At 51.5% G+C, this 12,188-nt stretch overlaps 1 protein-coding gene across 1 annotated transcript in view; it reads left to right on the forward strand.

Moving 5' to 3' along the window:
* The window catches only part of ASTN2 (astrotactin 2), a 301,231-nt gene that overhangs the window by 59,000 nt on the left and 230,043 nt on the right, over nt 1-12,188 (forward strand). The window contains exon 4 of the mRNA XM_026860237.1: nt 3,329-3,436. Coding sequence (XP_026716038.1) covers nt 3,329-3,436 — 108 coding nt within the window. The remainder of the gene's footprint in view (nt 1-3,328; nt 3,437-12,188) is intronic.

The following is a 12,188-nucleotide window of genomic DNA, read 5'->3' on the forward strand; positions in this document are numbered from 1 at the left end:
AGCGTGGAGGTGGAGTGAACCGAACACAGCCAAGCAGGAAGGTCGTGGGTCTTTAACACTGTGGCATGTACAGGATTTGGCCCTTTTTCTGGAGAGGAGTGGTGCAAAAAATCCTTTTCCATTGGAAGTGGGGCTGTGCCTGTGGGGCAGGGGGATGCACAGACATAGATGCCACCCCAGGTGGCACTGCTGGGGACAAATATGAGATCCCACTCCTGTTATAACATCCAGCTGGGAGGGATTAAGTATCTGAGGTAAACCTGGCCTCAGACAGGAGTTATCCAAATAGCTCCAGTTACCTATTTCTTTATTTTAACTCAGTTTTGATTCATTTTGCATTCACAGTTGTTTCCCTGAGATACTCTGTAACCTTTGGGGAATGTCAGGGTTTTTTTTTCTTTGTAATGACAAAAACACATCTTAAAAGAATACACATGGTTTTAGCTAACAAAAAGCCTTTGGGGATAGTGGAGCTTCTAATTCCTGTATTTTATTTCCTTAGTCCTGCTACCATCTTTAATTACACCATAAGGAGAGGTGTGTGCCTTGGCACCCCGCCTTGCTCCCTGCTAAATAAATGTCGCACTCAAAATGAGTGTCCTGCCTCGGTATGTGGCTGAGCTGCGATCTATTTGAATGGATTAACAGCTTGTAAATCTGCAAACAGGATTAGAAGCAAGAGCATCTTCCTTGAGCTCCCACTCCTTGCCCATACCCCCCTCTCCAAGGGTGTAGATGAGGGGGAGCTTAAGTTTTTCTCAAATATAAATAGCAGGAGTAAACTAGGTCTGAAGGGGGTGTAGCTTCTTGTGGAAGATGCTGCAGAGAGCTGCTGGTGTGTTACAGGTACTCAATACTGAAAAGGTGCTGTTTCCCTGTCCTCTCTCTTTAAGCATCGTATTCTGCTTTGTAGTTGTTCCCAGCGATTAGGATCTTTTTTCCTCTTACTTGGTGTTTTTCTCCTTTTTAAAAAGAAAATTAGTGCTGACCAGGCAGGGCTGCTTGGCTTTAATTGGGTGCTCTCCCTGTTTCTCCCCATCAGCAGCTGTGTGCGGGTGCTCTTTGCTGTGAGCATCCTTGGCCCCTCATGAGCATCCTCATCCTGCCACGAGCATCCTCAGCCCCATGCCTTGGCGAGCAGCCTGCCCCGGAGGCTGGCTGGTGGAGCTGGTGCAGGAGGTGTTGTCCCAAGCATAAGCATCTCACAGGGATGCTTTGGCAAGATTTTGGGACGACTTAAACATGAAATCAGTTTCATGGTGGCTACAGGCTGCCTCAGTTGGGCTCTGGGACCCCCAAAACCATCACCAAGATGAGTTCCAGCATCCTTGATAACACGAAGGGGTAAAAGCTCATCACTTGGAGTCATTTAACTGCCCTGGGCTCATATTTCCACTCTGACCTCTGCCACGGCGTGTTGGGTCAGAGGAGATGTTTCCGCTGTGGGCTGGGGACCTACTCCGGGTCTCCCAACTCCTGTGTTTATACATCCTGCGCAGTGCTGGGTAATCACAAAATGCAATATCGCTGTCACCAGCTCTCCGAAGACATCCAGCCTGAGTAATTTAACATGTCAGCGCCATCCATCATGGAAACGCAGCCAGCAAACAAACATGGGGCATCCAGAGGGGGCTGGGCCGGTGGCTGGTGAGCGGCCGCTGCCTGCACCGGCTGCCTGGTCACCCCGACAGAGTGTGAGAATGGAGTGAGCACCAGAGACCATGGTCTCTGTCCACCCCAGGCCATCTGCCTGCACAAAAAGGGACCAGGTCTGGCTCATGGAAAAGTGGTGAAGGGACGTGCCATGTCCTGCCTGCGCAGCCACCACCTGGTCCCTCTCCCAGGCAGAGGAAATGGCTCTGCCAAGCTCCAGCGGCGGGAGAAACCTTCCCTTAGCTGGTGTCTGCCTCGCAGCCCAGCCCCGGCACCACCCGCAGCAGAAGAGCCCATGGCACGCCCTGCTCGGTGGGAGAAGGGGATGTGCTGGGCTGCTCGCCCAAGGGTCTGTGTTAGGAGCCTGGGTTTATTAAGATTTTCCTCGCTGATGAGAACAGGCCTTACTGGGTTTATCACTCCGTTGTGCCCTTCAAAACCCCAGTCCCTGGGTGTGGGTGTATCATGACAGCAGATGTTCGCTGTGATGCAGGGGTCTGAAGAGGACCAGTGGGAGGTTATGGTTTGGGGTACAAGTCTCTCAACCCCCTAGGCCCTATGTCCAAGCGCTAAACGCTGCTGTGTGCAAGCGCTGACCTCTCCTACTGCTTTCAGGAGGAAGAGAGCTGGCGGAGCCTCTTCCTGCGCTCCCCCATTGAAGCCCCCCCTCCCTCCAAGGGCACAGCATAGCCAGGTCAGGGCATGGATGAGCCAGGAGCCACGCGCCGAGCTCCCGGCGTCCCTCTGGCTCCTGCCAACCACCTCTCATCGTGGTGATTAAGGATTTCAGAGGGCAGAAGGCACCACTCGTTTTCTGTTCTACTGCCAAGAAGTGGGGAAATTGTGCTTCTGCCTAGAATAAAGGATTTTTTAAAAACAGTAAAATATTTTAATGGCAGTTTAAAGGGCCACTGACAACCCTCAGAGGCCTCTTTGCTTTAAACTCTGCAAGGATTGAAGGACTTCTGCCAATTAGAGTCTGTGTCGCTTTTTTAAGCATCCATTGCTCCTTGGTGGGTCCAGCTGCTCAAGCGAGCCGGGCTCCTCCGGCATTCCACACCATCCCCAGCTCTGGGAGGGCAATGCCCAGTAACCATGGGCCAGCCCGGCTCCTTGCCCCAGCTGTCAGTGTTGGCTGCTGCAGGGATGCATGTTGCTGGCCAGCACAGCGAGCTGGTGGAGCAGATGGGCCAAAGTGGATGCCGAGGGAGGGAAGCCAGACCCTCGCTGTGTGGCGGGGTCCTGAGTGCCCCCCAAGTGCTGTATTGCCACTGTGCCACTTGTCTCTGATGGGTTTGCTTTGAAGCAAACACCTAAAATCCACTGTACTTCACCAGGTAGGTGTCTTTGGGGAGAACAGCTTCTACAGTCAGAGGTTTCTTTTGTAAATGCATTGCAATACATTTGTAAAACACATTCCTGGGGGTAGAAAGCATTTTCGTATATTCACATCGCAGGTGGCACCACGGGGGTCTTGATTCTTGATGAGGGCAATAAGAAACCGAAGAAATCACGAGTGGCAAAAGCCCCTGATTGCCTCTGGTGACCCCAAGCACCTGGGCTGGGAGTCAAATCTGGCAGCTCTGCTAAGGAGCTCCCTGCTCCCTCCCCTCCCCTCCCTGCTGCTGCACATCCCAGCTGACAGGGATGATATTTTCCTCTCTACTGTTTGCAGGTGGGATCGGGTTTGGACGTGCCAAAGGAAACTCTGGCTCAGAGGCGGATGATGAGACCCAGCTAACCTTCTACACTGAGCAGTACCGGAGCCGGAGACGAAGCAAAGGTACAAAATGACATAGGCACTGGTGATACACGTGTGTGTAAGAGTAAAAAAATAGTCGAGCACTTCAACTGTTTCCATGGGTGATGTTGTCTGATACTGCATGAGTTTAGGTAAGGACCACAATACAAGTCTGTAGCGGTAAGAACATCCCAAGACGTGCTGTGAGTGTCAAGCAGCACCATGCAGGAGCCATAAACAGCATTTCCTGGTGATGTTGCTGATGTTCTGGGTTTCTTTGTTGGTTTCTACTATGAGTTACATTGCATACACCCTGGTGCTTCCCTAAAGCTGCACCGGAGGGTGGTGACTATGTCTGTCACCATCCCAGCGCCAGTGCAGCTGTTGGGGATGATCACCTTGGCAATTACTTGCTCAAAACTCCTGTTTTCTGCCCTGTATTTCCCATATAAAGCATCCGTTGGATGGAAATTACCCAGCCTCCCTCCCAGCACAAAGGCAATTAAAAGGAACAAATTCAAAATGAGGCCTGGGGCAAGAATTTATAGACTAGAGTCCCTTCAGGCTTTTTTTGTGAGCTAGAGGAGCTGAGAAACTGAAATATTATCCGCAGTTTGAAATTAGCGTCCGTGTTTTCTCCGCTTACGTCATGCTGGATTGTTTTTGTTCAGGACCCTCAGACCAAGCTCTTTGGTGGAGGACAGGGCGAGCCTTGCTGCTACATTTAAAAAATCACTGTCAGGAAATAACTATGTTGGGAAGCAATTTAAAAATTGCACAGTGGGTCTGCTCCCTCCATTTGTTTTCTGTATTAAGCCGGGCATCGGCAGAGCGCAGCACGCCAGATAGATACTTGCTCCCACCACAGCAAATGCAGCTCCATTTGTTTCAATGATTAGGTATTCCGATAAATGCTCGCAATGTGTTTATTTGAATGTGAAATTACCTCAACACCTCTGATCAGCTTGAGATTGCATATGGGAATAAACACACACATGCACAAGGGTGTATTACATTTGTTCCTGCCGAAAGGCAGGACATTCAGGTGGGGTTTTTTTTCCTTCCTTTTCCATGTGGTTTAGAACCATGAGAAGTTCTCACCGAGTTTAAAATGAGCTTCTGATGAAAAGCAGGGAAGGAGTTTGCGTTGAAGTTACCTGTTGAAGTATGAACACAGCTGCATTAAGGGGAAAATGATGTGTGAGAGGAGGAAGAAATTGGTTGTGTTGCAAACAGGGACAAAAGCAGTGGTCCTGAAAAGTTGATGGTGCAGGGGAAAAATTTCCCAAATGCTGAAGTAGTTTTTTCAATGAGCTATTCTGAAATATTGAGCTGGGTGTGAAAGTCCTTGGGTACTTTGGAAAAGTCACTGCGTGAGCAAGGTGTGGAAAACTGTGTTTTAATGAAAAGCAGATAAATCTTTTCTTTCCCGCTGCCTTGACACCATTCCCCGTGAGGTCAAGTGCTCTGTCAGTCTCTCGAAACATGCTCGTGCTGGATGCCAGGTACAAAGCTATTCTTACTAACATATATGTTGGCTTTGTGTTGTTTGTTTAAGATTCCTTGTAGGGCAAATATAAAGGAATAGATAAATGAGAAGAATTCCTTTCTTTTCCTTTGAATAAGCTGTTGTTCACCTGGGTGACTTTGATGACTGGGTTTGAAGGGAATTCAGGGGGAAGAGCTGCCTTGCACGGTTGCACAGAACTGACTGTTAGATCTACATTAGCGTTTGAGTGATGCTGTGAGAACCTGGTTTGTTCGTGTTCGGTGGTGGTTAACCAAGGGAATTGTCTTGCATAAAGTCCCCATTGTATTTCCCCTCCTGTCTAGCTAAATTTTGCCATCACTGCGTCCTTGAAAAGAATTTTCCATTATCCTTTCATTGACTCTTCTCTCCCTTGTGGAAGACAAGCAATAGCTTAGTGGGAAGTCACAGTACCAAACTCATAATTACAAGTTCAGCAAAGATCCATAATTGGACAAGATCATAACTCTAATAGAGAAGGATGCATCGTCAGATACAGTTAATTCTTACAATGATGTTCCCATATCGATTTCACCCTGGTTGTGTGTCATTGCAGGTGCCGTGCGTTAGTTATCAGGTCCAAGGAAAGAGATTCCTCAGGGTCTCTCTCAGATTAGGTTTTGCAGGATTGAGCCTAATTACTGATACTGTCAAGGCATTGATCCCAGCCGATGCGATGGGAAATTTCCGCTTAGGTGGTGGGTAGGTTCAGTTTTACTTTGAGCTTTGTTGAAGCCAGCTGGTTAAGTGTTCGTGGGCTTTGTCTCCTGTAGAAGAAAGACTGCAAGTTTCATAGTGCCTTGGCAAGGGATCCTAGAGGGGCATTCCCCTAGGTAAGTACCGAGTGAGGGAGAGCTTGTTCTGGGAGCTCAGGAGCAGCAGACCTGTTGATACCTAGTTTGAGAAGTAAATCTGATCAGTCTGAGCACAGAAGCAGAGACAGCCAAAGCATCATCTTCTGTGGTCCCAGCACCCTGTGCCACGTGTCTTCCAAGCTTCTAAATACGTGGGATCCCCTTACACTTATGTTCCCCTGTCTTTGGAAAGTCTCCAGAGAAGTTGGGGGAGGGAGAGTGTAAGAAATCATGCAGAGGAGACTTTCCCAAGGAGACTTGGTCTTTGTCTGCTGCTGGGCTCAGCCCCATGTCTGGGATTTGAGTTAGGAGAGGCAGTGCTGGTCACCGGTGTCTCCAGGGAGCTGGCTCGTGCCAAGAAGTGCTCTGTTCACACCTATCTGCAGCAAGGCATCCCTTTTCTTCCTCACAGCCCTGTGCCCATGCCAGCTCTCCACCCTCTGCTTCTTTCTAATGGATCAGGGTGACCTGTGCTCTGGATGGCAGCGCTGACAGCAGGGCTGGTGTGCAGTCTCAAGGGAGCTGGAATTTGGACTTAATGTCCTGCTTTTCCAAATGAAACAAGTCCTGAGAGAGGCTGTCAGGGCACGTGGAGCTCTGTGCTTGGAGGCAGGAGGGACACTCAGCTGGAGCTAGGTTTGGTTGGTTTGCTCCTTCCAGCTAATCCTCCTTATAAGATTCTCTATAAATCAGATTTTCTTGCAGCCTGTTCACAACAGGGTGATTCCAGCCTGCACCCCAGGGCTCTGCTTGCTGTGGGGGCTGGCTCTTCCCTTTCCCACTCCCCTGGGAGAATTGGGAAGTGTGGGAACCTCCTCACCTGCTGCTGTGGTACGTGGATGTGGATGGCTCTTGTCTCCAGGGCTGTCAGTCATTGCACCTTTCACCAGCGCTGAAGTCTCTTCGAGAGAGAACCTGCCAGTGTTATAGAGATGCTAATCCACATCCCCAGCTGCCCATCATGTGCAATAGCAAGCTCTGGTACTTACTTGGTTCCTCTCTTCTCCTGAGCAGTGTGGGATGTGTTCAGTCAGGTCCCCCTCTGAGTTCGAGAGGAAAATATTAGTAGCAAAAAAGCCCCCCCAGACCAGGGAGGCAGAGCCTTGTGCGCAAACCTTTCTTCCACAGCGCTTCTGCTCCATCCCCACTTCTCCAGGGTGGTGTCTGCCTCCTGCTCAGCAAGATATATTCAGCTCTGGCTCTGACTTCGCACTCCTGAGCTCCCCAGGTCGCATGCAGTGCCCACCCAATGGATGTTCAAATAGAGAGAAAGGTGGGGAGGGTTGAGGGAAAAAAGAAGCAGCATCATAACTCCAAGGCTGTACCAGGCTCTTTGCAGCAGCAGCTCCCTGCTGCCTGGCTCCTCAAGGACTCGGTGACTCTAAGGAGCGTCTCCAGCTCGCTGGGGTGGGGGGAGCTGTGAGCGAGCCTCCCCCACCTCTGTCTGCTTCATCAGGCCCTGGAGGAGCTGCTCTGTAACACAGAAATGTTCCTGCTCTTTTAAAGCCCCTTCTAGGAGAAGGTCTCTAAGGGTTAAATGAAGAGTAAATCAGCGTGGTATCCGGTCTGCAGGGCAGATGCTGTGCAGCTTCCTGGGTTAGGGGAAACCGAGGTGAGGAAAGTGTACGGAGACCCTGTGAGGGGCTGAGCATCCCAATCCCAATTGTCTGGGAGACCCTGAGAGCCTTTGGCTCCTTCTGCAGCTTGTCCGATGTCTGAGCCCCTGGGACCCGCTGGGGTCCTGTGGCTGCTGGCGAGCCAGGGGACCGGGGCTGATCTCGCTCCCCCCATCAGGCAGAAAGGCTGGGTACAGAGAGTTGCTGGAAACCTCGATACAAAGCAGAGCGCTGGGTGCAAGCGCAGAGTGATGATGTTGATGTGATGATGGGTGAGAGGTGCTGGAGGGTGCCTCGCACTGTGACCCAGCTGGGATCTCTCCTTGAACATCCTCAGCTGGCTTCTCCTCTTCAGGGAGGCCCTGGCATCTGCTTCAGCCCGAGCCAGACCACGCTGAGCCCGTTCCTCCACACTTGTGTCTGGAATCGCTTCACCCCTCTCGGCATTGCCTCTGTTGCAGCCTGTTCAAAGAGGAGGGGGGAAATATCCCACCCAGTTTTCATGCATAGCTTTCATTCAAAGGGTACCGTCCCATCCCAGCAACCTGCTGCCATCCCAGGGGAGCTCCCCAGCACCCCAGAGAAGGGAGGACGTGGCTTTTGGCTGACATCTCCACGAACAAGGCATCCAGTTGTTTCCATATCATGTGGTGATGGTTGAGACAAATTAACAGCGTCCAATTATGTACCTTGGATTGGTGTCAGCCGCGTGCGTGTGCGCACATGCGTGTGCCTTGCTGGCTGGCAAAGTCTTCTGAGGGCTGTTAGAGAAATGAGAAGCTGAGCTTTGATCTGCCTCTGTATTTGGTGTTTAAAACAAGGCCTTTTATAAGGGAATATTAGGTATTCGGAGTCTGTTACTTATGAGGAAGCTTTGCTTTGATCCTCTCCTGTCTCCAGAGGCAGCAGACACTTATTATTTCATGGGGAACTAAACGAAATACAGAATGAAGTTTGGGTACCGTTCTCCATGCTCTGCCGGTGCCCCCGGCCCTGTCAGGGCTGAGCGAATGGTGCGGGCAGCGCCTTGCTGCATCTCTGCCCTGCTCCTCAGGGAATTCGCCCCCCCCCCAGGCCTGCGCTGGGCTTGGCTTCCATCCCCGCAGCCTTCTAACTGGGGGGCTGCTGTCAGGAAACAAGCGGGAGAAAACACGTGATAAAGCAAATGTTGATTTGGGGCGCTTGCAGTAGAAAGAGGGAGTAATGGGTCTGTCTGGGCCTTGTGCTGGCTGTCTGTGCTCAGGGAGCCTTCGCCCTCCTGCTGGCACTGGCAGCCCCTGCCCGTCCCCTCGTTGGGCCTCGGCCCGTGGTGCCGCCGTCCCGGGAAGGGGATGCAGAACCACTCGCTGCAGGGGCAGATGGATGGGTCAGTGCTGGTGTCTGGTGCCCACCCAGCTGGTTCATGGCTTGTGGTTGCTCTGTGAGGCCAGACTGGTTTGTGTTGGAAGGGACCTTAAAGAACATCCAGTCCCACCCCCCTGCCATGGGCAGGGACACTTCCACTAGCCCAGGTTGCCCAAAGCCCCGTCCAACCTGGCCTTGAACCCTTCCAGGGAGGGGGCAGCCACAGCTGCTCTGGGCAACCTGTGCCAGGGCCTCAGCACCCTCACAGGGAAGAATTTCTTCCTTATATCTAATCTAAATCTACTCTCTGTCAGTTTAAAACCATTACCCCTTGTCTTATCCCTACATTCCCTTGTAAAGAAGAGCACCCCAGAAGAGACAACTGGGGTCCCGTGCAACCTGGACATCCCCAAATCCCTGGGGCTGAGATACCTTCCTGATCCAAGTCTCGTCTTTCCCTCCCAGAGCACCAAGTTATATCCCCCCGCAGCTGCACCCCTGCCGCCCAGCCCGCTGCCACCCCTGGGGCAGTGGTGCTGATGAGTGACACTGTTCATTTCCAACCTTCCTCTCAAAAGCTCTGTCACAGATGCTGTTTTTCCAGCGAGCAAACAAACGTGGTGCTTTTGCATGATGGCTTATTTTGCTCGCAGAGCAAGCAGGCACTGCATCAGCACATAAACACCCCCCAGAGCTCCTCACTGTCCCTGTCAGATTCCGTCTGTGCAGGGAAGCTGGGCTGGGGTTGCTCCGGCTGCCTCTTCGCTATGTCCCTGGTGGCCGTAGGTTCGGTCCTGCCCGTGCCCGGGGTACTGAGGCTGGGGGAGCGGGGCCACTGGAGGAAGCTGGATGCAAGGCGTGAGCTGGGGAGCAGAGGGGTCTGCAATTAAAGCGGTCGTGGAGCCGCGGCAGCCGCAGGCTCTTTAACTTCCCCGGACTGTGCTAGAGATAACAGCTTTTACATCTGTTCCTGGAGGCAGTGTGGGTCTTTATTTATTTATTTTTTGATTGTATCTGATACAGCCTCAGCGAGTAATTGAGTGTTTGAGAGTGAAAAATTATCTCTCTGGCTTGGCCCTTATCTTGACAGCAAAGCAGCACTTTTAATTTAATTTTGTTCAGAGCATGTGGGTAACAAATTCCACTAATCGCTGTGCTGTCGCCCTCCGCATGGTAACGAGCCTCTTGTTTCCCAGGAAGCGGAACATAAACACGGCGCTGGATGCGGGCGGGAGGAGGGCGAGGGTTAGCGCCAGCTAGAAAACGAAGACGCGTTTTAGTGCCGATGCTTGGCATGTCCGTGACGCGATGGATTTGTCTCCTGGCTGGAGCAGGGGGAGGAGTGGGAGGAAGCAGAGAGTGGTGGATGTTGTGCTGTGCCAGTGAAGATCGTCTTTGCGTGGTGCTTGGCTGTGGGGGAAACTGAGGCACAGAAAGAGAATGCCCTGACCCTGGGGAGTTGCTGCAGGGCAGAGATTTTTATTCTCACCTGGTGTGTCGATTTGCATCTATTCCAAAAATACTAGAGGGAGGAGAAAAATGGTTTGATTTGGGTTTTTTATTTGCATGTCTGGCTTTGGAGGTCCCAGCCCACTTCTCAGATCGTGGGAAGCATGGTGGAGGTCCAGCAGTGATGGGCAGCTCGTTGGGTGCTGGGGCATCTCCTGCCAGGTGCTGAGACCTCCCTGGCAGCCTGGCCTCCACCACTGCTCTCTTCCAGTCTCTGAAATCAATTCTGCTGTCTGACCAGCCCTTTGCTCAGTGAGCAAAATCGTCCCTGGGCTGTGACTCAACACAAGCTATTTCGTAGATAATGATTACTTTTTTTCCTCTTTTTACCTGTAGGAATAATGTTTTCATTACACTGTATTGAAAATTGCTTTCCCTCCTCCTTAAAATGAAGCCTTCCACTCACATTTGCCTTTGTGTTTGTATATTCTAAAATTGGGACTCATTTGGAGTTTAAAACAAAAAAAGATCACGCCTTAATTCCAGGAGAAGCGTTTCTATTGATTTGCGTGAAAGAAGATTCCAGTGCAGGCAATCTGCCTTTAAATATGTAACTGTTTCTTTAATGTGATTTTATCTTAACCGATTCAGCACCGAGAACATGAAAGCAAAACTGACTTCATTGATTTTAATTGCTCATGCCCAGAGAAATGTAAAAAATTTAACAGTGCCAGGAGAGCAAATTGGGTTTGCACAAATTCTTACCCTTTTGCTGTACAGGGGTAGGTCTAAGACCTGTGGGCTGGAGAACTTGCCTGGTGGTGACCCTGGTGGTGATGGAGCTGGTGGGTCAGCAAAGACCATCTCAACCTGTGACACCTTGGTCATCTCCATTTCCCCCCTGCCCTCTGCTGCCCCTTTCTTGCCCAGCTTCAAGGCTTTTCTGTCCTCTTCCCCCCTTCCTCATCCTCCTCCTGTTTGAAATTTGCTGGGGGCATCTCCCTGTGAGCTGCAGGCACAGTGTTTTAGAGCAGAGGGGGAGCACCACCAGCAACTGTATAAATAAGAAGTAAACACATTTATTCAGTATGAGGCATTAAAACTCCAGGAGCACGTAAAGAGCTGAGGCTCAGGCTGCTGGAGGAGTGAGAGCTCGCCGGGGCAGGCAGTGCAGGCTGCTGTGCACACCAGAGCTCAGGCACCAAACCCTTGACCTCACCACAGGGTCTGGCAGCCCAACCCAGACCTCCCCGTGGTGGCTGTGCCACCCCTCGGCATCTTTCCCTCCCTGACCCATGCTCCAGGGCTGCATTTTCTGCAGCCCCCCGTGCCGTAATGGAGAATGCCTTGGCTAATTGCTAGTGTGTAATTCATCAATGTTAATAGTATTAATCTGATTCAGCGTATGGTTAGCAAGATCAAATCCTCTATAAATCTAGAAGTGTCTGATCTCACCCTTCTGCTGCACAACACAGCTGTCTTTCCTTCTCGCTTCCCACCTGACCCTTCTTATGTGCACCCCTTCTCCTTTCTTAGAGGTGAGAAGATTCTCCCTGGGGGTCTCCTCCAGTGTGGGGGGAGCAAAGCCGCTGCTTTGGGGCTAATCCCCATCCTGCTGACTCTGGGGATGAGGCTGGAGACGGCCCCGTGCCCAAGCCCTCACCCAGATCCAGACTGTAGCTGCCAGCACCTTCACTTGGGATTTGTCCAAGACGGTGATGAAGAAGGTGCCTACTCGAGGAGAAGCTGAGCCCAGGCATTGTAGAGAGAGCATGCAATGAAACGCCTGCTCGCGCTCTCACCCCACTGCTCAGATGCTGCTGGGGGGGTCATTGCACCAACATCCACCCCCTTCCAAAGGATGTGGCTCTGGGGCAGGGTGGTCCTTGAAGGCTTGATGGGGACCGTGGTGCAGGAGAGCTGTGTCTGGCTTCGAGGAGGATATCCCATCCCATCCCATCCCATCCCATCCCATCCCATCCCATCCCATCCCATCCCATCCC

The sequence above is a fragment of the Athene cunicularia genome, assembly GCF_003259725.1.
Source record: "Athene cunicularia isolate RWA chromosome 17 unlocalized genomic scaffold, athCun1 chr17_part1, whole genome shotgun sequence".
Classification (NCBI taxonomy): Eukaryota; Metazoa; Chordata; class Aves; order Strigiformes; family Strigidae; genus Athene; species Athene cunicularia.